The 25508-nt window shown below is 52.7% G+C and overlaps 1 protein-coding gene across 3 annotated transcripts in view; it reads left to right on the forward strand.

Moving 5' to 3' along the window:
- Positions 1 to 25508, forward strand: part of Acot7 (acyl-CoA thioesterase 7) — an 88434-nt gene that overhangs the window by 14999 nt on the left and 47927 nt on the right. For all 3 annotated transcript variants that reach the window (XM_051171283.1, XM_051171284.1, XM_051171285.1), the window contains exons 2-3: positions 14896 to 15013; positions 22657 to 22813. In XM_051171283.1, the coding sequence (XP_051027240.1) occupies positions 14896 to 15013; positions 22657 to 22813 (275 nt within the window). The remainder of the gene's footprint in view (positions 1 to 14895; positions 15014 to 22656; positions 22814 to 25508) is intronic.

Genomic DNA, 25508 nt, shown 5'->3' on the forward strand with positions numbered 1-25508 from the left:
AAAACTGATGTGTGCTCCACTATGGCCAGATGTTTGTCAGGAAGGCAGAGAAGGGAAGGTCTCTGAGTTTGAGGCCAACTGAGTTCCAGGACAGCCAGGGCTACACACAGAAACTTTGTCTAAACAACAAAAGCAGTGGCTATTTTGGACACTAATTTCTCACTGGGCATATGATTTGCAGATAGTTTCCCTTTTTGTGCACTGTCTTTAGATCTTGCTGATAATATTAATGTAGAAAACATTGAGATGATCTGAGTGTAATTTGTCTGCATTTTTATGTCCAAGGTGTTAGTTAGGAAGCATTGTTTTTATGTTTTCTCCTCAGGGCTCTTACATTTAGGCCTGAGGTCTGTTCGGAGCTACCTTATGTATATTTTGTAGGAAAGGGGCACTTTTATTCTTTGGCATGCTCTTCTGGTACTGGCTTTGTTTTTTGTTTTTGTTGTTTTGTTTTGTTTCAGACAGGGTTTCTCTGTGTAGCCTTGGCTGTCCTGGACTCACTTTGTAGACCAGGCTGGTCTCGAACTCACAGCGATCCGCCTGCCTCTGCCTCCCGAGTGCTGGGATGAAAGGTGTGCGCCACCACACCCGACCCATCTCTGGCTTTTGGTGCCTTTGCTGTAGGTTTATATGTATATATGTATGTGTGTGAATGCGTGTGTGTGTGTGTGTGTGTGTGTGTGTGCGTGTGTGTGTGTGTGTGTGTGTGTCTATATTACGTGTAGATGTGTGGCTGTGGGTGTGTGAGTGTGTATATATGTGGGTGTGTGCATGCTGAGTTGTGCCTCTGGAGGTCAGAGGACAGCCTCTGGTGTTGGTCTTCACCTTCCTTCCACCTTGTCTGAGACATGGTTTTTTATTCTCGCCTCTGTGTGCCAGGCTGGGCAGCCTGCACGCCTCTGAGAATTCTGCTGTCTTTGCCTCTGTCTCACGATGTTGGACTGCAGCCGTGTGCTCCCGTGTCCTGGACTGCAGCCGTGTGCTCCCGTGTCCTGGACTGGAGCCGTGTGCTCCCGTGTCCTGGACTGCAGCCGTGTGCTCCCGTGTCCTGGACTGCAGCCGTGTGCTCCCGTGTCCTGGACTGCAGCTGTGTGCTCCCGTGTCCTGGACTGCAGCTGTGTGCTCCCGTGTCCTGGACTGCAGCTGAGTGCTCCCGTGTCCCACTGCATGTAGATCCTGGGAGCTGAGCTCAGGTCCTGGTGCGTCTGTGGCAGTGTACAGTGGAGCCTCCCTGGGCCCCTGGATTCTAGTGTCTTACTAAGCTAACGTAAGTTTTCCAAGGCCAAGTGCAATTTCTCCTTTTGAACCTTGACTCAGCAACTTTGTCCTCAGCAAGTGGTGACTTGGGAACTCATGGGAGGAGCCTGGGAGCATGTTGGAATCTCATCCCCAGGGGCCATAAGCTCTGCCATTTATCTCTTACAGGTGAAGGCACCAGCGGCTCGGCGCTGATTGAGTCACCGCACTAGAGTACTGGGTCCTTTGCTCTGGGCGTTTCTTCCTTGCCTCTTGTGGAGGTGCCTGTTTGTGGGCGTCAGTCTCTCTTCACAGTGGCACTTGTTTAAACTAGTTTACAGGTGTACTTTGTACAGTTCTACCCACTTACTGTGTTTGCTTAATTTTGACCTCTATATATACATGCCTGCAATGCCAGGCTGTAGTCAGGGTAAGGAACAGGCTGCCACCCTTGGGAATTTCTTCCTGTCACTTGTTATTTCTCCCTACCTGAAGTGGTTTGAGTATCATTTATTTGAATGCTTGGTCACTAGGGAGTGGCACTACCTGAGAGGAGGGATTAAAAGGTGTGGCCTTGTTGGAGCACTTGTGGCCTGTTAGAGGAAGTGTGTCGCCTTGGGGTTATAGAAGCCCAGCGCAGGCCCAGTGGCTCAGCCTCTCCAGTCCCTGGGCTGCTGGGTGCTGCCTGCCGTGATGATAACGGCCTAACCCTCTGAGCCTGTAAGCCGGTCTCAACTAAACGCTTTCTTTTATACATGGTCAGGCCAGGTGGGGTGGCGCATACCTTTAGTCCCCGCATTCAGGAGGTAGAGGCAGGAGGATCTCTGTGAGTTCGAGGCTATCCTGGTCTACAGATCGAGTTCCCAGACAGCCAAGGCTACACCGAGAAACTCTGTCATGGAAAAAGGAGTTTCATTCGTCATGGCCTCTCTCTCTTCAGTAGAGCACTAAGACGGCACCCTCTGACTCCTTCCCCCCACGTCAGGCACCTGCTGGCCGGCTTTCTGTGTTACAGTTTTCATTTTCCTAGAATTTTATGAAAATGGAACCACATGCTGAGTTTGCCTGTAACTTGAGCTATAGGCAGCAGTGTCACAAATGTAAAACTAGCCCAGACTATACTGTTAGAACCTGTCTCAAAAAACCAAGGCCATGGGCTTGGGGAGATGGCTCAGCACTTAAGAGCCCAAACTGCGCTTGCAAAGGACCCAAGTTTGATTCCCAGAACCCACGTGGGACACATGGCAGCCACCTGAAACTACAGCTCCAGGGAATCTGGTGCCGCCTTTTGGTCTATACAGACACCTGAATACATGTGCCACACACATGATATACAACGCACATGCACACATGCCACATGCACATACCAAGCCCACATGCACCAACACATTCTATAAGCAAGGCCCAAAGTTCAATCCCTAGCCCTGGAAGAGAAAAAAGAATTTCCTTTCTTTTGCTTAGCATTTTCAGTTGTTGGTTATTTTGGGATGTGTTTGTGTGGTTTTTGTGCCTGTATCTGTCCCTCTCTGTGGCTGGGCAGCACTGTACGATTAATGGACCATCCACTGATGGATGCATGGATTCTTACTGGGATTGGGCTGTTATTTAGAAAATGACTGTGAATACTTATCCACATGCCTCATTGGTGCCTGTGGCTCAAGTGGGAACAGGCATGTGGCAGGCGGATGGAGCCTGGGTGTGGTTAGCATTGGGCCTTGTTAGTAATGCACTTACTCTCAGGACTGTATGTGGTGCATTCAGGGATAGCTCCTTCGGCTCCCATAGGCTTGCTGCTCCTAAGCTGATTTCTGGACATGCTTAGAGCAAGCGAATGCATTCAGCTGTCTCTTCAGTGGCGTGCAGTGCCTGGTAGCCTTCTGTGCCAGCTTCGGCACTGTTCCCATGTTGGCCTACTCGGTCTGGAACCTTCAGGTCACAGCTGCTGAGTTTTAATTAGTGGGAATCAGACAGTGATGCCGGGAGAGTCCACCTCAAGCGGTGGGGTGTCCCTTCTATGGAAGGCTGTAAGGAGGTGACTGTCAGCTGTCATTCCATTTTGCAAGCCTTCAGTTTCCTCACTGTTTTCCTTATCCCTTCAAGCAGTAGCTGTGATTTTCCAGGTTAGTTTGCCTGGTTCTTAGGAGTCTGTGGCCTCCTGGGACCTCCCTGTGCTCAGCTTTGAGAGTCTGGTGATGGCTGTGGTGCCTACAAGGTGATCTGTCATCAGCCAGCGTTTCTCTTGGAACTCAGATGCAGAACTTGGCCCACTGTATCCACAGGGTAGAAAAGTGGTGGAGAAACTGATGGTGCGTACAGGGGCCTGGTGACTATGTTAAAAGTAAGTGCGGCTTCCTTGCTGTTTCAATTGTTTTGTAGGGAGAGTTCTTTCCACTTCTTACTTGCTAAGACAGGGTCTCTGGAAGCTGTGGCCGCAGTTTCAGGGGTGTCAGCCCTCTGTGGGGAGGGGGAGCAGAAGACTCAGTAAGCAGGGGAGCATGGGCTATGAGGAGTCATTTTATTTATTTACAGTTTAGGATATAGAAATAGTAGTTTTCATTATTAATTTTTCTTCTTTTTGGTTTATTTTATTAATGTATAAATATTTTGCTTACATATATGTCTGTGCACCGTGTGCATGTCTGGTGCCTGTGGAGGTCAGAGAAAGGTGTCAGATCCCCTAGGACTGGAGTTAAAAATACACCATGTGGGTGCTGGGAAATGAACCTGGGTCCTTTGGAAGAGCAACAAGTGCCTTAATCTCTCAATCAACCTGTATTTATGCTATTTTATTTTATTTATTTAAAAATTTTTATTTTATATGCATTGGTGTTTTCCTTGCATGTGTGAGAGTGTCAGATTCTCTGGACCTGCAGACAGTTGTGAGCTGCCTTGTGGGTGCTGGGTCCTGGGCAAGAGCAGCCAGGGTTCTCAACCGCTGAGCCGTCTCCTCAGCCCCTATCATAACATCTTGACAGACATGTGTCATCGTGTTTTGTTCATATTTACTGACCCTTTGTCTGCCCTTCGGCTGCTTATTCCCTTCCCTCAGATAGTTTTCCTTCTGTTTTCATGTTGTGTGTGCACACACACACTTACATAGCTGCACACACATATGTACACACACATACATATAGGTACACACATTTACACACATACACTTACATATACATATATATATACACACATACATGCACACGCCTGTGCACATATACACTTATATACAAACACATACACAAATACACACTTATGTACTTACATACAGGGTTTCTCGGTGTAGCCTTGGCTCTTCTGGACTCACAAGGCTGGCCTTGAACTCACAGCTATTCACAGGATTAAAGGCCTGCGCCACCACCGCCCAGCTTCTTCTTTATTTATGTACATTTATATTTATGTGTGTCTACATGGATACCTGCAGGCCAGAAGAGGACACCAGATCTCATTATAGATGGTTGTGAGCCACCATGTAGGTGCTGGGAATTGAATTCATGACCTTTGGAAGAGCAGACAGTGCTCTTAAACTCTGAGCCATCTCTCCGGGCCCCTCCACACACATTCTTTAAGATATCTTTATGGAGTTTGGATGAAGTGCTGCCCTGCCCAGTCAGCTTCCTCTGGCATAAGGGGATGAGCTGTGGAGGGATGGACCATGGCCTCCGTCTAGGCATGTGGGTGTGGCGTACCCGGAAGGTCTCAGTATTGAGGCCTTCTAGAAGCTGGGCTTGTTCTCTTGAGTGTCAGGTGCTTGGCTGCCTCAAATTTCCACTTCTCTGTGACTCTAGGCCTTGATGCTTGGTGAAGGCTTCTGTACTCTTTGAGAAGAAGAGAAGAATGCGTTTCTGTGCTGTTAAAAGCTGCAGAAGGCAATGGTCTATGGTCCCTGGAAAACTCCAAACACAAAGTGAGGCGTGGTCTGGCCTGCTCCTAGGGCCCACAGCTGGCTCTCCTTTGTTCCTGTAGGATCAGCGACACTAGCTCTCTGTCTTTGCCTTTTTTTTTTTGAGACAGGGCCTTTCTGTGAGGCCACAGCTGGCCGTGAACTCACAAGGATCTGCTCAGCTCTGTCTCCCGAGTGCCAGAATAAGTCATACTCCTCTCTGTCTGGTAGTTTTGTGGTTTTTGTGAAGACCTGGGAGTGCCTTCTGGGACAGTGGTCAAGGGAGCTGCTGGGCGTCCTCTCAGCGCTGTGCACACAGACAGCTCTGGAGTAAGGAGGCTTGCCTATGTCCACATGGCTTCTCTTGTGCTTTTCGCTGTTTATGACAACTTCAACATAAAACTGGCAAGCCACCAAGTTTACCCTTCAGGCTATACATGCAGTCCTGAGGTCTTCATAAGGCAAAGGTTGCACAACCTCATTCTCTGGCGCTTTCGTCAACCACACAAAGGCACCTGTCTCCTTGAGGTTGTCCCGTGCTCCTGTCCACACCTGGCCGCCATCAGCCTATTAATAACATCTGGCTTTGTTCCCTCTGTGCTTCTTTGCTGTTTTAGTGGTACAACCTGTGTGTGCAGGGTAAGAGTTTAGCACTGAGGTACACACAGCTGTTTGTGTCTCTGTGAAAGACTCTCACGGCATAGCCATTAGCCTTAGAGTCACAGCCCTCCTGCCTTAGCTCTCTTGAGTGCACAGGCTGGACCACCGCACCCAGCTTCATCCGTGTGTCTGTAGGTCCTTTAGTCCCCTTTTTAAGAAATTAGTTTGAGGAAAAACCAAAACCAAAAAAAAAAAAAAAAAAAAAAAAGAAATTAGTTTATTATTTTGGTGCATATGTGTGGTGTATGCATTTATATGTACATGTATATGCAAGCATGTGTAGCTGTGCTTGTGTGTGGAGCCCAGGGGTCCCTGTGAGGTGCTTCCCCGTCATTCTCCACTGGCCTTTTGCTAGTCCTCTTTATGGTTGAGTGGTGTTCCCTGTGTGGACTTGCCCAGGAGTGACGGGCATGAGGGTCGTTTCCACCTTTTGGTACATGAGTGGCGTTTCTGTGAATGCTCCCGGACATGTGCTTTTGCCACATAGGTGACCACTGGTTAACCTAGCAAATGGAAACATCAGCTCTGTTTATTTTGAGGGCCCAGTCAGCCTGTGTCATGGCTCAGCCACTGTCCCTGTGGAGGCCTAGTAGGTACCTTACTCTTGAGGTGGGTAGTATACCTGATAAAGCTGAGAGTGGGGCTGGGCATCGGGGAAGCCAGGGTTGCTTAGGGAGGGAGCCATGCCGACCTGGAGGGAGGTGGACAAGTCCAAAGTGCACAGCATCAGGTGCTTTTGGCTGCAGCTTCTGGAGGGAGCAGCAGAGACAGAAGGCCATGCTCACGCTGCAGAGAGCCTTGTCTCTCCGTGTCTGCAGAAAGGGAGTCATCGAGGCCTGCCTCAGGGAGAAGGTCAAACAGTGAGTTAGGAACTGGGGGGACCTGGGATTCCCTGTGTGGGAGAAGCATGTTGAGACCTGCTTTGGTACCTTGGGGGGGGGGTGTCAGAGCTGTGGTGTCTAGCCATGGGGTCCTGACTTGATGTGGTGTCTAGTTATGGGGTCCTGACATGATGTGATGTCTAGCCATGGGGTCCTGGGATGCTGTGGTGTCTAGCCATGGGGTCCTGGGATGCTGTGGTGTCTAGCCATTGGATCATGGTATGCTGTGGTGTCTAGCCATGGGGTCCTGGGATGCTGTGGTGTCTAGCCATGGGGTCCTGGGATGCTGTGGTGTCTAGCCATGGGGTCCTGGGATGCTGTGGTGTCTAGCCATGGGGTCCTGGTATATGGTGGTATCTAGCCTGGGATGCTGCGATGTCTAGCCATGGGGTCCTGGGATGCTGTGGTGTCCTCTTCTCTGACTTTAAGGTAAGAGATAGATTGGGGCTTGTAGGCCCTGTAGCTGGTCACAGGTCCTGGGGAAACAGTGCTTCTGTCTCTTGGTCCAGGAGATGGGAGTGGGAGTGCCCTTCCTTGCATGCTTACCAGGTGCCAGAAACCCTGTCTCAAAAAACAAAAAAAAAAAAACCAAAAAAAAAAAAAAAAAAGAAGTGAAGACAGGGTTTCTCTGTGTGGCCTTGGTTGTCTTGGACTCCCTTTGTAGACCAGGCTGGCCTTGAACTCACAGAGATCCACCTGCTTCTGCCTCCCAAGTGCCCGGACTAAAGGCCTGGGCCACCAATGCCCGACTGGGGGTAACTTCTTTAGAGCCTTTTGTCCTTAGCTTCCAGGTATGCATCAGCCCTGGGCTGTCAGACACAGGACAGCCAGCCACTTCCCACTCAGACCAGGGAGGGCCAGGGAGTCCAAGGGGCCCAGGGCTGCACACCCTCTCCCTGGGGCCTAGTTCTTGTGGTGGCCATGAGAACAGGGCTTTTTGCTCCCTTTCAGGGAGGTTGGCTTGCAGTGGCAACTGTAATAATTCACCTTGGCTGCTCTTATCAGATGGCAGCTGAATTAGGAAGTCCTCAGGGCTGGTGTCTGTCGGAAGTGGACGTGGGAAAGGAGATCCTTTGATAAGAGACTGTCTACCCAAGCTGGAGTGGCTGCTGGTCTTTGCCTGCTGGGCTCTTTGGCTTAACAATCCTTTGTGACAGTAGACTCGAGGCTCAGGCCCAGGTCAGGATACTGGTTCTGGATGGACATCAAGACAGGTGGATCTGCGCATTGGCCTTGGCTGCATGGACCTGGGGGCTTTGTAACTGGAGTTTCCATTTTGGTTGCTGGTTGCAGATTTATGGGAAAGCAGCACTGCTTTAGGGTTTTGGGAAGTCATGGTGAAGTCTGGTCGTCACCCCCCCCCCCCCCCCCCAGGGACCAGCTGTTGCCCTTGTTCCTGGCCATTGTTACAACCAATGGAGGGAGAGCGTGAGGTGAGAAGTGCTGCCTATGATGGGGTACACTGGGGAGCTCTCAGGGGTGGTTCCAGAGCTTCCATGTCTGAGGAGTGGTGGGAGGAGACTCAATCCCAGACAGCGCAGGTAAGGAGGGTCTAGGCACATGTCCCCTTCCAGCTATCACTTGGGCTCGGGCTCCAGAGAAAGATTTCAGTTTGAGTGGGATGCAGGCCTAGGTCAGGCGCTCTCCACCTTAAGCCTTCTCTCCACCTTAAGCCTTCTCTTCCTTAGGGTTTCAGGAGGTCTACATGGCTGGCAATAGGTCCAGGCTTTGTGTGAGCAAGGCTGGGAAGGGAAGAGCCTCCAAAAGTCATCCAAAACACTGCTCAGTGGTGACATCTCTCCTCCCACTTCCCTGGGGTGGTTACCAGAAAGGACTCATAGAGTTGTAATGATCTGCAAAACAAAGTTTCCATGACAACTGGTTTTGGTTCCTACAACCTCTTCCTGTTTAGATTAAGCAGATCAGGAAGCCAGGCAGAGTGGCTCCCTGAAGCCTGCTCTGGTCAGTGGTTTGCTGAAATGGTCGTGGGTCAGGCAGGGTCAGGCAGGTTGCCGCTGTCCTTTCTCCATCCTTCCTCCCTTCCTCCTCTTCCTTTGTTTCCTCTTCTTCCAGCTTGTTTGAAGGCCGCAGCAGGAGAGTGTAGCTACTTGTCTACCCTTGGTTAAAGACAGGCCTCCTCTAGTCAGGGAAGGCCGTCCGCAGTGTGCAGCTTTGGGAGGGATGCACATGGGGCAGTGTGGAGGAAGACTGCCCCTCACATCCTGTTTTTGTTTTTGAGGCAGGCTCTCACTCAAAAGCTCGGGCTGGCTTGGAACTTGCTATGTAGGTGAGGCTGGTCTTGAACCCACAGAGACTTGCCTCCTTCCGCCTCCTGAAAGCGGGAAGGAAGTAAAGGTGTCTCCCACCATGAGGGCTTTCTCGACTTCTAGTTGTGTGGCTTCCTAGAGGAGCAGGTACTGTTCATCACAGCCCTTTCCAGTGGGCAGATTGTTATTTGGGGGACACTTGGATGTGGCTCCTGTGCCTGGCAGCCTGCCAGGGAGGCTGCCAGGAAACCCTGGTCCTACCTGTGTTTACTCACCTGGACATTAGGTGATGCCCAGCCCCAGTGACCTGGCTCCAGAGCCTCTGGGAATGTGCCTGGGTCTCTAGTTGCAGCCTCACATCTGCTCCTGTTCTTTCCCATGCCCAGTGGAGCGGGAATCCATATTCCTGGTTTGATTGCTGGAAGATGCTGTTTCCTCTGTCAGAATCCATTCTTGATGTTGTGGCTTTTGGTCCATGGGTTGCATGTGGGGCCTTTTGGTCATTTCCCTGGAGAGAGAGATGGGGGGTGGGGGGGGGGGAGGAGAGAGAAGAAGTGGGAGGAGAGAGAGAGGGCGGGAGGGAGAGAGTGTGTGTGAGGTTGGGAATTTGGAGAGGGGATTGTTGGCTACTTTCCACTTCTGTTCCAGGCCTAGAATGTCACTAGAGCCTTTTCTTGCCACAGACATTTCTCCTATGCCCGCCCTCTATGGGTCTGTAGTGTTACCTCTGGCTATGGCCATATGGGAGCACATACACCCTTGCTCTGGGCACCTGCTGAGGCCTCTCTAATTGGAGGTCTTTTTAACCAAAAAACTTGTGGCCTATCTGTGTACTGTCCTTAGAGCTGTTGTAGCTAATGTGGCTCAGCCCGGCCACCCACCTCCCTACACCTGCACTGCTCAACAGGCGTCCTTCCTCACCTACGGGCAGTGGCCAGCCCGGAGGAGAACATTTCTCTTTTCTTTTTAAAGATTTATTTGTTATTCATACAGTGTTCTGCCTGTATGTGCACCTGCAGGCCAGAAGAGGACACCAGATCTCACTATAGATGGTTGTAAGCCACCATGTGGGTACTGGGAATTGAACTCAGGACGTTTGGAAGAGCAGGCAGTGCTCTTAACCTCTGAGCCATCTCTCCAGCCCTCAATCAGGGCCAGTTTAGAGTGCTCAGGGCAAGACCCAGGGGGAGGGCTTTCGAGGGTGAATGTGTCTGATTTCTTGGAGCTGGTATGCTAGGGATACTTAATCTACATGTAATAACATAGCCCTGTCCTAAGGGAAAAGCACTACTTAATTATCCTATGAGTGGGGGAAGATCTCCAGGGACAGTTGAAGGCCATTAGTTGAGAGCCAGGACACCAAGACATCTTATTAGCATAGGGTGGGTGTCTCCAGGAATCCCCAGGTGCTTGCTGAACAGGTTTTTCTCAGGAAAGGGTCAGGCCTATAATCTTCCCTGAGGGAATCTTTGGAAGAGGGGACCCAGCTGTGAAAGGGAGTCACTGTTTTTGTACTGAACTCAGAGGCTATACATAGGTAAACGGCCAGACTTCAACCTTAAAAAGCAGGGTTTCCCAGATAGGCTCAAGGGCCCTGTCTGTCTTTGGGTACTGCAGGGACCTTGAGGACTGTGTTCCCTGAGCCACCCACCCGTGCTGCAGTCCTTTTGGCTTTCACTGTGAAGTGGAGGGAGCCAGGCACGCCCCCCCCCATTGCTGTGGTTTCCACGAGCAATGTTTTAATTTTAGTGCTGATATTTTCAAGGCGGACTTAGAGATGCTGACCAGTCTCAGTGGCCTGCAGGAGGTGGAGAAAGGTCACTCGGTCTCCCAAGCTGCTGCCAAGACCCGTGGGGCCAGCTGGGCCTGGAGCGCCAACGTTCTGAGCATCTGTCTCACTTGTGCCACACGCTGCTGCCTCAGTGGGTGAAGGGGAGGAGCCTAGAGAGGGCGGGACAGGATGGATATGGGAGTGTGTGGCACTGCTGTGAGGAGTGACTTAAAATAGCAGAAATGACACAAGTATGGAACCCAGGGTCAGAGGGGCCATGGGGGGGATCTTTCCTGCTCCTTAGTTTCAACTGGCTTGCAGGGCCCTGGTGTTCCCCGGCTGTGGCCGTGGCACTCCATCTTTCACCCTCGCTGCAGTGGCTTTTCTCTGAGTCTCAGAACTTTCCTGCTCCTGTGAGGCCCGTAGAGCCCACCTTGAATATGAGACGCTGATGGCTCAAGTGTTGAAAGCCTGGTCCCTGACGCAAGGGGTGGGGCTTTGGTGAAGTGACTGGGTCCTGAGGCCTCTGCCCTCAGTGTGAGTTAGTTCATTGATAGTCAGACCTGGAGGAGAGCACTGTGGAGAGGGCGCTCGCTGGCTGCGTGTGGCTCGGAGGGGTATGTCCTACCCTTGTCCTGCCTGTCTTCTCAGGCCATTGTGGAGTGACATCTTACTTAGTGGCCTTGTGAGCACAGTAGAGAGGGAAGATTGGGTCTGGCTCCCAGTCCATGGTGTGTGTGTGTGTGTGTGTGTAAGGTGGAGCACGTCATTATTAGTGGTTATTAGGGGCATGCTAAGGAGGCCATTCATCATAGTGGCTCAGGAAGCAGAGAGTGAGTTGGGAACCAGGCCTATCTGCTCCCCCCTTGTCTGCCAAGCAGCTTTTAGAACCTCCCAAACCAGTGCTCCCAGCTGGGGGCCTATTGAGGCCATCTCACCGCTGCTGTAGCAGTGAGCAGCCTCTGCTCAGGCCCAAAGCAGTGGCTGACGCCCCTCCAGGACTCGAACCTCCAGAGCCATAGGCTGAAACATGTCTGTCCTGTTTTTAAATTGGGTCAGTTTTTTTTTGCCACAGAGTCTGGCCATAAGCAGCATGGGTTAATTAACTGAACACCCTGAAAAAGTTCTAATTCCAAACAGTTCTCTCTTAGTTATCAGCAGTGGGGCTTGGGCCCAGAAATAAACTAGGTTTAGCTGAGGTTATGGATAGGACTCTGGGCTGGGCTCTACCTTGGAAAGATTGCAAGGACTGGGTGGGACAGGTGTGGCCAGGACAGGGGTGGCCAGGACAGGGGTGGCCAGGATGCCTGCACTGAGGGTGTGGGTAGGAATGGCTCCCCTGGCCTTCTCACTTACTCTGATACCCGCCTTTTGCATTTTTTGCCACCACGGCCTGGACAGCACTCGCCACCTCCTATCTGCCCTCTGGACTGCGTGGGACTGCCTGAAGGGAAGGTGGGCTGCCCGTGAGAGTTCATCCACAGGTGCTCCAGGAAAGGCTGCGATCTGGCCAGTCCATGACCGAGGAGGAAATGGCCACGGCTCATAGTATCTGATGTGATTTAAAGCTGAGACAAGTCCTGGTCCAGCCAGCACGTCCCTTCCCCAGGGGCAGCAGATGCCTGGAGTCCGTACTCTGCACCAGGCACTTCCCCTTGGCTAGCCTCCGTTATTATTCTTTCTTTCCGAGACAAAGTCTGCTCATGTTGCCCAGGCTAGCCTTGCACTAATGTTGCTCTTCCTGCCTCAGCTTCCTGTGTGCTGGGATTGCAGGTGTGAGCAGCTCTGTCTGGCTCTGCTCATCAGTCCTTCATAACACTGTTGCTGTGGAGCTGGAGAGACATCACAGCTGTTAAGAGCACCCACTTGCTACTCCTCCAAAGGACCTGAGTTCAATTCTCAGCACCTACACGGTGACTCACAAGCACCTGTCACATCAGCTCTAGGGGATCTTGCCCCACTTCTGGCCTTCAGAGGTACCTGAACACATGTGGCTTACACTCATACAGACACATAAGTAAAAACCCTTACATTAGTATTGTATATGTACACACTTTTGTAGGTTCTGACTCCCTCCCCTGGGGACCGACTGTCACTACCTCCCTCAGCTGGGGTGGGATCATTACCCTCCTCCTAAGTCTCCCCTGGGCTGTAGTGCTGACTGGCTTGACCTTGTGGTGCAGGTCTGGAAGGCAGCCATAGCTGCTGTGTGTCCCGTCATGTCTGGGAGACATTGCTTGCCCCAGTCCTCTTCACTCTCTGGCTTTACAGTCTTTGTACCACCCTAACCTTTTCCGTGGTGCCCCCTGACCTTGGGAGGGAAACGGGGACACAGTGGCCCCAGTTTTGGCCAAGCGCTCCAGACACTGGTTCTTTGTACTCTGAGTAGTTGGGAGCTTCTGGGAAAAACTCAAATTCTTAAATACTTTAAGTGAAGGTTCTAGAAGGCCAGTGGTGCTGCCTTCACATCTAGGACTCCCTTGTGTATCTACTCTGGTGACTTCTCATCATGGTACCAGGCAGGTTTGGTTACTATACACTGTTTTACTTGATGAAGGCGTGGCTTTGGAGGTGGGTGGCCTCAAGAGTATTTGTCAGGCTGGAGAGATGGCTCAGTGGTGAAGAGCACTGACTGCTCTTCCAGAGCTCATGAGTTCAATTCCCAGCAATGACATGGTGGCTCACAGCCACCTATGATGTGATCTGATGCCCTCTTCTGCCTTGCAGGTGTACATGCAGGCAGAGCATTGTATACATAATAATAAATAACTCTTTTTTAAAAATGGCAAAAAATAAAGTAATCTTATTTTTTTAAAAAGTGATTGTTACTTGCTTCTGGCTCTTCCTTGAAGCTCCAACCAAGCTGACTAAGCATCCAAGAAGAGGGAAGTACTGGTTAGCACGTGCTGGGTGCCAGCCGAGTACTGGGTAGCATGTGCTGGGTGCCAGCTGCAGTCACCTCTCTGGGCAGCAGTGCCCACATGCTTCCCGGCCCTGTCTCCCTGTAGTCAGCTGAGGCATCACTGCTGTGACGTCTGTCCATTTTGCAGGTGAGGAGGTGAGAGACTGATTAACCCAGTTAATTAATTGATTGGCAGCTTGCCCTTGGTACCCAGCTGCTCTGAGCTGGGGCCAGGCCTGACCTCCTAGAGTCTTGACCTATTCAGCCTGTCAGCTGCTGTAAGAGGGCTTCACAGATTCTAGGCCTGAGTGTGTTGGTCTGGGGCCTCGCCTGGCTTGTGCCCGTCACCTGTCACCTGAGAAGGTGCATATTACTAGTGACACAGATGCATGGGACGTTGCTAGTGCTGCTGGGCAGCTTGTGATGGTACCAAACTGGCTCGGTAAGGCCTAGGTTTTGTGCAGCATCTGATTGGCTAGCTGTCCACAGGAAGTAGGAAGTCTCTTCTGAAAGAAGAGCAAATGAGCTAGTGTTTCTTTCCTTTTTTTTTTTTTTTTTTTTTTTTTTTTTGAGACAGGTTCTCTGTGTAGCCTTGGTTGTCCTGGACTTGCTTTCGTAGACCAGGCTGGTTTTGAACTCACAGTGGTCCTCCTGCCTCTGCCTCGCAAGTGCTCTGAGCTAGTGCTTCTATTCCCCTGACACTGAGAGCTCCCAGCTGTCCTGCTCAGGTCCTTGGTACACCTGGGAGCCCTGGGCATCGTCCACTCCACGGGCAAGCAAGAACCAGTGGACCTGCGCCCACTTAGTCTGGAGGTCTTGAAGCTGCAAGCTGTGCCTAATTTTCAGGACAGCTGCAACTACCCTATCCCCTGGGCCTCCTGGACAAGTTCTGGTCCAGGATTCACTCCTGCGGGCTCAGTGTGTCTTCTGTGCTTATTCAGCTGAGCTGTAATTGGAGACCTGACCCAGAGTGAGCCTGGCACATGCTCTCTGACCCTCTTCCTTGCCTAGTGGTCTTGGGAAAGTCATCACTGACAGTCCTTTCAGGCCAGGGTGCACTTCTCCCTACAGGCAGGCACCTGTGGCCCCAGGAAGGCAAGGTGTCCCCTGCCTGTCCCCTGTAAAGGGGGCTGTGAAGCCCTTTTATGCCTGTCACACTATCCTTGATGGACACACTCTGTTGAGGGGGAGCCAAGATACGTGAGAGCTGTTGTCCTTCTCATGGGACACTCACTTCTGTCCCTAGGGGCCACTGTCACAGTGGTGTCCTCTTGAGGCTCACCCACTTCTCTTACCTGCTGTAGGATCATGCGTCCTGATGACGCCAACGTGGCTGGCAATGTTCACGGAGGGACCATTCTGAAGATGATTGAGGAGGCGGGAGTCATCATCAGCACCCGGCACTGCAACAGCCAGAATGGGGTAAGTGCCTGGGCCTTGTTCACATGTCCTTGGATTGTGCATAGGAGTCTGGTTCCACAGGCCAACAGCAGTTTAGGCCCAGGGAAGCAGGTTCACATGGAGCTAGATCTGCAGGGTCCCCGCTTTGCTCACTAGGTCTGGGTCTTCTGGAGGTTCGAAGACAGCCAGCCCTGTTTGGGGTCCCATGCAATAATAAGGTTGACTTTGGCCTCGGTGTGGAGGGTGGGAAGTCAGAGACTGAGCTGCTGGGCAGCTGAGGGGTCCTCTCACACCTCCCCTGCTGGGTCTCAGGCGCTGTCTAGAGCCCTGCTAGCTCCTTGGTTGTGGTCTGACGTACTCCATGCCTGTGTGGACGTGCTGTCGTGATGTTGAAGAGCTGAGCCGTGGGTGTCAGCCTGCGCATCCCCATCCCCGATGGGCTGGTGGCCGGGGGCAAGTGCCTGGCTTCCTGTGCCTTGGCTGTGGTCTCAGCATGAAGCTCCAGCAGGCCCTGCGTGTTGCTGGGCCCGGTGTTTCACCTACTCAGGAGTTGTGCAATGTGAGGTGGCCCTGCAGCTAGGGACAGGCAGGACCTTGGGGTCTCTGTAGGCGGCCATCTCATGAAGGACCTGACATTTTTTTCCTGAAGACCAGACAGGGAGAGAGTATCGGGTCTGAAAGCTGGATGCTGTGGTAGGCACAGAGGTAGGCCTGCAGGGAGTCGGTGATGCACAGCTCTTAGTGCCCTGCTGCGCAGAGAGGAGGAAGACCCCACCTCACTTACACAGCGCCGCACTGTGGGCTGATGGAAGCACAGGGTCTGTTGAGGACAGGGAGCCCAGAGGAGATGTGTATTCTGACCTAGCTGGAGCAAGGGACGTGCTCGCCTGGCTGTACAGCCTGTGATAGCCACAGACACTTCATGTTGTATGTTACATTTTAAAAAAGATTTATTTATTATGTATACAGTATTCTGCCTGCCTGTACACTTTTATGCCATAAGAGGGCCTCAGATCACATTGTAGATGGTTGTGAGCCACCATGTGGTTTTTGGGAACTAAACTGAGGACCTCTGGAAGAGCAGTCAGTGTTCTTAACCTCTGAGCCATCTCTCCAGCCTGCACACTATATTTTATTTATTTATTTATTTATTTATTATTGATTTATACAGTATTTGCCTGCCTGTACACCTGCACACCAGAAGAGGGCACTAGATCCCATTGTAGATGGTTGTGAGCCATCATGTGGTTGCTGGAAATTGAACTCAGGACCTTTGGAACAGCAACTTAGGGACAAATAGCTGGAATAAAAATTAAAAAGAAGCCCTGGGCTGTAGCACGGCAGTGCGGTGCTTGTTTAGCATGTGAGAGGCGCTAGGTTCAGTGCTCAACACTGTAAAACAAGCAAAAGTGCTTTCAATGGCCAGTGTGCCCTGGCCACCCAGGGGCTCTGCTGAAGCTGTGCAGTGAGACTGCTGCCTGCTGACACCAGTGACAGCCGTTCTGCACCAGTGGGTCGAGGAGTAGGGCCAGCTCACTAGTGTTGTACGAGAAGTGTACTTCAATGTCTGTGGCCAGCACAGGTGTTTCTCTGATGCGTCTGGAGACCTGGAGAAGATGCGGCCTTCATAGTTGGTGGGAGGAGTGTGACCAGGAAGTGGATGCAGTCGAGTCCCGCCGTGTCCCGCCGTTGTGCATGCCTTGGGAGATGGCGACTTCCGCGGAGGAAGAGACCACGTGTGATGTGGACAGCCGGGGAACCTGTGCTGAAGTGGTACCTGAGGATGCCACTGCTCACTGCCACCTCAGGGTCCCATTTTAAGGCTGAGGAGCTGATCCTGTGGGTGCACAAAGCCAGTGGATGGTTCCTGAAGAGGGACTCTCCTGGTGAGGACACGGGAACAGCCATGTGGTTGACATACTACAGAAACGCAGCCAGCAGCAGCCAGCAGCACAGTGGCGGTTTGGGGGAGTTGAGCCCACTCTTGAAGCTTACGCTGTGGTGCTGCTTGGTTAGAGAGAAGGCCAGTTGCCGCTGCAGGCTTTGTTGTCATGCTTGGAGAGAGTCTTCCGTACCTACCCCCTGTTAGCCAGCTACTACCCTCTTATGGAGGCAAGACGCATCAGAAGGATAGAGCTTGCTGAGGGCTTAGGTAGTGGTTAGCAGATTTTCAAAGCAGTACCTGACATTTGCACCAGGGTCTTGCTGAGCAAGTGTCCCTGGAGTAAGCCTGTTCTGACATCTTGCTGTCACACACTTGGTAGACCTGGCAGAGTGTGAGCAGTTTCTCACAGAGGCCTATATGTGCTTTGTGTTGCAGCACCTGCCGTGCCTCTAATAGGCTGCTAAATCCAGGAAGGCCTGTAAGCATCAGAGGCACTCTCTGGCGGAGGGCCTGCTTCCTACATCAGAGTTGCTGCAAGACCTCTGTTTGTCTTAAAAGCCATTGCCCCATGACGCAGGCACTGCCCACAGGCTCTCCTTCCTAATCCTGTCACTTCAGTGGGTGGTTTCAGACCACAGCCTGGCTTTCAGTTTGACCAGTGAGCCACCTGTCAGACAGTGGTGCACGGAATGCACCAGGCCAGTGGTGACGTGTCTGGGGAGGTTGCACAGGCCTTGCTTGGCAGGGTGGCGTGTGTGACTGACTACCTTGTGAAGGTGGCTTCATTCTGGAGGAAGATGTTGTCCTTAGGACTTGGTGCATCGGGTGCCCTCTGGTGGCTTGTAGGGAGATGTGACAGAGTCCCAGGCCACCTCCTTCTCTGTAGGGAAGTTCAAGAGAAGGGCAGTGAGCATCTGAAGAAAGTTTGATGAGAGAGATGGACTTTGGGAAGGAGAAGCTCCTCAGGCTTAGAGATGAAGGAAGAGGAGGACTTGGGAGGACAAGTGGCAGTGATGCCATTAAACATGGCAGAGTTAGGCCAGGTGTGGTGGCACATGTCTTTACCATCATCACTCAGGAGGTTCAAGGCCAGCCTGGTCTACATAGTGAGTTCCAGGGCAGCCAAGGCCCTGTCTCAAAAAAAAAAAAAAAAAAAAAAAAAAAAGGTAGGAGTAATCACTGCCATCCAGTAAACAGTGCTCATGTGACCCTTATGGCTTTGTAGACCAGGCTGACCTTGAACTCACAGAGTTCTACCTGCCTCCCTGAGTGCTGTGTGCCACCACGCCTGGCTTGGATATTCTTTTCTCTTGCGTGGACACTGGCCACAGGTCAGTTCTGGTCTGAGCACCCTGATTAGCCATGTCACCACCTGCCCAGGAAGCTGGGACACCCTCTTGCCACAGTGCCTTTCTGGCTATTGCCATGTGCCTCTGTGTCTGAACCCAGAATATTAGGTAGAGTCCCTCTGTGTGTGACAGGTAAGACCGTGGGTGCTGGCTCAGGTTCATGTGCATTCCCCTTCCCCCACTCCCCTTCCGCCACTCCCCTCCCTGCTCACCCAGTTGCTCTTCCTCCCAGTTTACCCTGCTGTGTCCCTGCCTCGGGGCCTTTGTCTCAGCTTCTCTTCCCTAGACTCCTACAGCGCCCCCCCCACCCCCACCCCGTGGACGGGGCTACTGGGAGCAGAGAGGGAGAGCAGGGAGGTGGCAGGTTGGACGGTGGGAAGATGATCTTTGACCTGTAGCCACTAGACAAATGTCACAAAAGTAGCACTAAACAAAAGATGACCGGAGGCTCCTGTGGACCATACTGGGGACAGCACAAATGGAGGGCTGTGTCCTCCTTCACTGAGGAGACTGTCCTTGCTGACAGCTCTTGAGGGAAGATTAAGAAGGGAGACCAGCCTCTGTGCCTCCTCTCCTCTCCCTTGGGCCCCTGGGTTGCTGTCCTTGGTGCCCTGCCCTGTTGCTCCCAACCTCTTGCTCCCAGCTTCTCATCCGGCTGTCAGTCCTGTGTCCCCTCATCTGGCCTTGTCTGTGTGCTGCATCCCCACCGGGGTCTCTGAGCGCCCACCTGTGGGTGCTGCATCCCCACCGGGATCTCTGAGCGCCCACCTGTGGGTGCTGCATCCCCACCAAGATCTCTGAGCGCCCACCTGTGGGTGCTGCATCCCCACCGGGGTCTCTGAGCGCCCACCTGTGGGTGCTGCATCCCCACCAGGATCTCTGAGCGCCCACCTGTGGGTGCTGCATCCCCACCGGGGTCTCTGAGCGCCCACCTGTGGGTGCTGCATCCCCACCGGGGTCTCTGAGCGCCCACCTGTGGGTGCTGCATCCCCACCGGGGTCTCTGAGCGCCCACCTGTGGGTGCTGCATCCCCACCGGGGTCTCTGAGCGCCCACCTGTGGGTGCTGCATCCCCACCGGGGTCTCTGAGCGCCCAACTGTGGGTGCTGCATCCCCACCGGGGTCTCTGAGCGCCCACCTGTGGGTGCTGCATTCCCACCGGGGTCTCTGAGCGCCCACCTGTGGGTGCTGCATCCCCACCGGGGTCTCTGAGCGCCCAACTGTGGGTGCTGCCTCTTTTACTTATTTATCATCCTCCCAACTGGACCTTGGGCCCCAGAACCGGTGCACTGACCTGTCCCACTGGAGGTGACCATGGTGGTGGGGCCTGGCTGTCCTCCATGGTTCTGTGAGACATTGCCTTGGTATGCTAGGTAAGGAAGGAACATGCGTGTGAGTGCGTGCCAATCTATGTCGTCTTGTCCCTGTCTCGTCCCTTAACCTTTCTGTCCCAGGTGCCTGGCCTCACTCACCTCTCGGTTTGCCAACAGTGCAGAAGTAGTGTTGTCACTCACTTGGACTTGCCTGGCTCTGCCTAGCCTGCGTTTCCAGCTTCTGCCAGTGGGTGGTGCCAGAGTCATGAGAATGAACCTCAGGGTGCTCTTCACTTTGCATGAATTGGCAGTGTAAGGGGTGAGTGGGGGTCCTAAGCTCTGCAGATCCAAGTGCGAAGTCCAGGGCAAGAAAACACACTACACTCTAGAACTTTCCATTTCCTACCCAGTCTTAGTCTTCTTGCTGAGATCTGTCTGTACTATCAGAAGCTCGTGGCCTCGAGCTTGTTTGTGTGAGAATTACCTGGGAGAGAGCGGTGAGCAGGGGTCTTGGTCTTGTTTCCAGAGAGGTGTGTTCTGGGAGTGGGATGTGCTTGGGCTCCACTCCTCATCTGCTGGGGAACAGGTGAGCCCTCGGGCAGGAGGAGGCTGCAGTGCAGCGGGGCTGGGGAAATGGGCGGCTCAGCAGGCTAGAACATTGCTGTGCAAATCTGAGGCCCTTAGTGTGGGTCCCCCACACCCACATAACAAGCTGGGTCTGGCCACATTTGTCTCCAGTCCCAGTGTGGTTACCCCTAACCCTGCAGACAGCGGGGTACTAGGGTTGCTGGCCACCCGCCTAGTCGGCAAACAGTGAGTTCAGATCCAGTGAGACATCCTGACTGGCAGGGTAAAGGGGAGGACCATGTACTGCCGATACGGAGCCCTGACTAGGGGCAGCAAGAGAATCAAGGACAGACACCGGCATAGGAAAGCTGAAATCAGGTGCTCACTCTGACGGTGGGCACCTACTACCCTACCTCAGCATGTTGATAGGTACAGCGCAGGGCATGGGTCACTGGTCTTTGTAGGCGGGCACTGTAGGTGAGCAGTCCCAAGCATAAGCATCTGGCGGGAAGAGGAAGCTGCCATTACACGCTGACCACGCTCTCACACTCCTGATTTGCCACCCTCTTGAGCCTAAGCTGGCTTTGCCACTTTTGTGGCTGAGGGATTGGAGTCCTTGACCTGGCTGTGCCCATGTGAGCACGACATAGTCTCTCAGGGCTCCCTCCATCCCTACAGTGGACACTGACAGAGGGCTCCTGCTGCCTTCCCCTGGCCTCCCAATGTGTGCACACATGCACATACATGTAAGCACGCGCCTAAACCACACACACACACACACACACACACATACACACACACACACACACGGGTGCGGGGACATCAAGGGTGGGGACTTATTGTCACCTGACTGCTCTGCAGCTGTGGGCAGCTGTCCTTCCTTCCTGGCTCATGTTAAAGGCTGTTGTAAGGAGTTGCTGAGAAGTGACACCAGAGCTGCTTATGGCCTCACCAGCCTAGTGACATCCTAAGAAAGCTGCTTGTTCCAGTAGACGGTCACAGAGTGGAACGTGACAGCCACAGTGTCACTGCTACACAGCAGGCCATCTTGCTGATATATTTGCAAGGATAGAAGATAAGCTGATTCAGAAAGGGCATCTTGAGGTGCCTATGGCCCTGTGGGGTCTTTGGGGACGTATATGAACACACTGACCCCTGAAGTGCAGATGCTGTGGCATGTGAAAAGCTGTCTCCTACAGCGTTGCGTATGTTACATTACAGCTGAGCTTGGCACATGCCTAACAAAAGACAGAAGTTCCTGTTCTGTCTGCCCAGCTGTGCACTGGGATCCCAGGAGCAGGCTGAGGCAGTCCTTCCAGTACTGCTGTGGTCCCAGTGTGTCCCAAAAGGTGAGGGCTGTGGACGGCTGAGCTTTTCACGTGGCTGGGTCTTCAGCTTTCGTGAAGGGCCCAGAGCCCCATTCAGTCATTCATTCACTCATTTAGTAGTGTTTTTGAGACCAGCTAACTCTTCTTTTGTACCCCAGGTAGGCCTCAGATTCACTGTGTAGCCCAGGCTTGCCTTAGAACCCTCCCCTCGCCGTCAGTACCTCCTGTCTCCTCACTGAATGCTGGGCTTGCAGGCATGTACATGTACCAGGCCTACATAAACAGACAGCAGTGAAGTCTTGGCCCTTTGGCAGGAAGAAGGGCTTCCCCAGACTTAAGTCCACTTGTGCCTTTATCGTGAACTTACCGTCTGAGAAGTGGAGGGGTAATTTTTGTTGTTGATAGCCCACCTAGCTGATTTTTTGTTTCAGCAACCCTAACAGACCAAGACTCAACCTCTAAGACAGCCCAAATTAGACTGCCAGGGATGGGTTTTCGGGGTGAAGGGCAGTTTAGTCAGCATGCTTGCATTCACCATCTGGCCTCACTGGGGGTTGATGCCGTGTGCCCAGGGCTCCCAGGTGACTCAAGGACAAGCTGACTGGAGGCACACCTGGTGCCAGACACTCTTTTAATAATTTTGAATTTTAAATCATGAGACTGTTTAAAGGATCAGAGAGAGAGAAGAGGAGAAGGGGGGAGGGTTGCTACTAGTGTCTGGTGCCCTGGGGATGGCACTTTCCAGGGTGACCTCTCCTGCTCCCGTGTACTCCGTGGCTGGTCCTTCTGGTCCCCTTGCTTCGCAGTTGGATAACATAGTGACAACAGGTAGATTATTTTCCCTTTGAGGAAGGGCAGAATGTAAAGATACATTAGGAAGTGCACAGTCACTACAACAGGCAAGGGGTAAGACGAGACAGCCAAGCCCTGTCCTGAGGAAGGAGCCGGGAAAGACCCAGGTAGTAATTGCTCTTAGCGAGAAGGGAGCGATGCTGCCCTTTCCGGTCTCTGTGCTCTTTCTATATTCCTTGTGGAGCAGCTGTATTTATGATAGAGAAAATGCCTGGCGGCAGCTCTGCAACACTCTCCAGTGTCTCCACATTTAGGCCAGCGCTGTCAGTCAGCTCCAATATTCAGCGAGGAACAAAGCTGGCACTTTTGAGGGAGAACTCAGTGGGAGGGACTTGCTGGGCTGGGCTAATGGCTGTCTCTGGTCTTTGCAGGAGCGCTGTGTGGCTGCTCTGGCCCGGGTGGAACGCACTGACTTCTTGTCGCCCATGTGCATTGGCGAGGTGGCTCATGTCAGTGCAGAGATCACCTACACGTCCAAGCATTCTGTGGAAGTCCAGGTGCACGTGATGTCGGAGAACATCCTCACAGGTGAGTCCCTGGTGGAGGAAGGCCCTCACCCCGGCCTCTGCTTTGCTTCCTGTTGCTGTGATGAGACAAGAGCCACAGCCACCACGGGGAGCCACACTGACGCAGAGAAGTGGAGGAGTGCTGCTTACAAGATCCCTACCCCTGGCTCGCTCAGGTGCCATCCTCACACAGCCGGGCTGCTGCCAAGGACCGGCACCCTCCTATACCAGTTAAGAAAATGGCTCCAAGGCAAGGCCACAGGCCGACCTGATCTGTGCAATTTTTTCTTTTTAAGACAGGGTTTTTCTGTGTGCAGCCCCGGCTGTCCTGCTACTCACTTTGTAGTCCAGGCTGGCCTCGAACTCATAGAGCTCTGCCTGCCTCTGCCTCCCAAGTGCTGGAATTAAAGGTTGAGGCTTTGTCTTCCCAGGTGACTCTTGGTTTTTGTCAAGTTGATAGGTAAAGCTGACTGTAACACACGCCTTACTCATATGTGGAGGACTGGCCACGCCCAGGGCCCGGCTACCTCTCTGTGACCTCTCTGTCCTCATGCACCCTGTGGATAGAGTTCTCTCTACCATGTTTTTATAGTTTGCAGATGGGGCACCCGTGGGTTACAAAGTGCACCTGAGCCTTGCTCCAGCCAGAGCCAGAGCCTGCGTCTCTCCTTCTGGAGACCAACTAGCCCGTGGCTCCCAGCCTGTCTTCTGAGCCATGGCTTGGATGGCTGTGCGTGCATGCCATGGGCAAACTGCCCCTGCCCATCTAGAAACCAGCCTTCTATAGAGGCCATTGGCGAACGTGGCCTTTGGTTCATCTGAACCTGTTCCTTGGCTGTGGTAACCATGGTAACCCTTCTCGTCTTTCCCATTGGCACCACAGGAGAGCAGATGTCCTTATGTTTCTTTTATAACCTGGCTGTTGACTGGGAAGACAGGCCTCTGCCTGTAGTCTCGTGTGCCTTTGCAGCCGAGCTGGTTCATCCTTTTCTCCTTCCCCAGGCCCTTTGCAGTGGTGACCCCATGGGATGATGGCTGAGGGCTGACAGAGGGGCTCAGGTCTTCCTGGGAAGGGCTAAGAACACACTTACTGATCTGGAACATTCTGAAGACCTCCGCAGGGATGGGTTCAAACGGGCCATGTGAATATGCATGGGGAGATGGTGAGGCGTGTGCTCTTGCTCCTCAGTCTGTAGGGCCCTTTGGCATTAGAGTTTCCCTTGATGCTGGTCTCAGGCCATGGCACAGGAAGGGACAGCTGTGTACCACAGTTTCTGTCTGTCCTATGGGCCTTCCTCTGCTGGGCCTAGCTGGGGTGGCTATCACCCCTGAGCAGGAGAGGGGCTCTTTGGAGCCTCTTGTCTTCGTGTGTAACCAGCCAGTAGATCACTGTGGGAGCCTTCAGCTTCAGAAACTGTGTGGGGCCTGCCTTAAGAATGGCCTCCCAAGGGCTATACAGATGGCTCAGTGCTTAAGAGAACTGGCTGCTCTGACAGAGGACCTGGGTTTGATTCCCAGAACCCACCTGGGGACTCACATCTGTCCAAAGGCACCAGATGCACACGTGCTGCACATACATGCAGCCAAACACCCATAACACATAAAAGAAAAGAAAAAAATTAAAGAGCATATTTTGGCCTCTTGTGTAACAACAACCAAGCCTCAGCCCTTAAGAGCCCAGTGACCAGAGGACACTGCACCTGTGAGTCGGGAGGGAGGCAGTGAGGGAGGGCTCTGGCCACACAGCAGATAGGCTCAGTTCCCAGGGTCCAGAGCTGGTGATCTGCCGTAGGTCACAGGCGTCCTGGCATCTCCTACACTGACCTGTGAGCGCCCGGGGCGTGCCGATCTGGAGAGCTTGGGTTGCAAGACAAACAGCATACTGTCACCCTCAGAGGCCAGAAGAGAAGGTCAGAGCTGGGCTTAGAGGTGGCTAGGAGCTGCCTGGTGGTCCTGGGGACTGAACTTAGGTCCTCTGGCAGAGCAGGAAATGCTCTCAACTGCTGACCTATCTTTCTTGTACATACTTGCATGTACCCACACATAGACACATAGACACATATGTACAAACAGAAAGAAAAAGTCAGGGGCAGGAGTAGTGGCACATACTTTTGATCCTGGCACTCACTAGGCACAGACAGGTGGATCTCTGTGAATTTGAGGCCAGCTTAATCTACAAAGTGAGTTTGTGGCTAGGATGGGCTACAAAGGGTTTTAGGGGGACATGGCTGGAGAGATGGTTCAGTGGTTGAGAGCACTGGCTGCTGTCCCAGAGAACCTGGATTCAATTCCCAGCACCTACATGTAGCTGCCTACCATCTCTAACTCCAGTTCTAGGGAGCCCTGTGCATTCTTATAGCCTCTGAGGGCACCAAGCATGCGCGTGGAATACAGACATACAGACAGACAAAAAACCAACACACATACAATAAACATTTTTAAATAATAAAAAAAAAATTCTTAAAAGAAAATACTTCATCCAGCCACCTGGCCAGTTGCCCTCACCCCATGGAGGTTTCTTAGAGCCCCCTTACAGCCAAGGAGGTGTCAGACCAGGCTTGAAGGGTAGAGGCAGTGCTGGTACTGTCTTCCGGGACTGGGGACGGTACTGTTTCTTAGTGCTCAAGGAGGCCGCACTTGGCAGCTTGTCTCAGTGGGGCCTGTCCCATTCCTCGGGTCTTCCTGCTTCCACCTTCCTGTGCCACAGACAGCGACAG

The sequence above is a fragment of the Acomys russatus genome, chromosome 29 (genome assembly GCF_903995435.1).
Source record: "Acomys russatus chromosome 29, mAcoRus1.1, whole genome shotgun sequence".
NCBI lineage: Eukaryota > Metazoa > Chordata > Mammalia > Rodentia > Muridae > Acomys > Acomys russatus.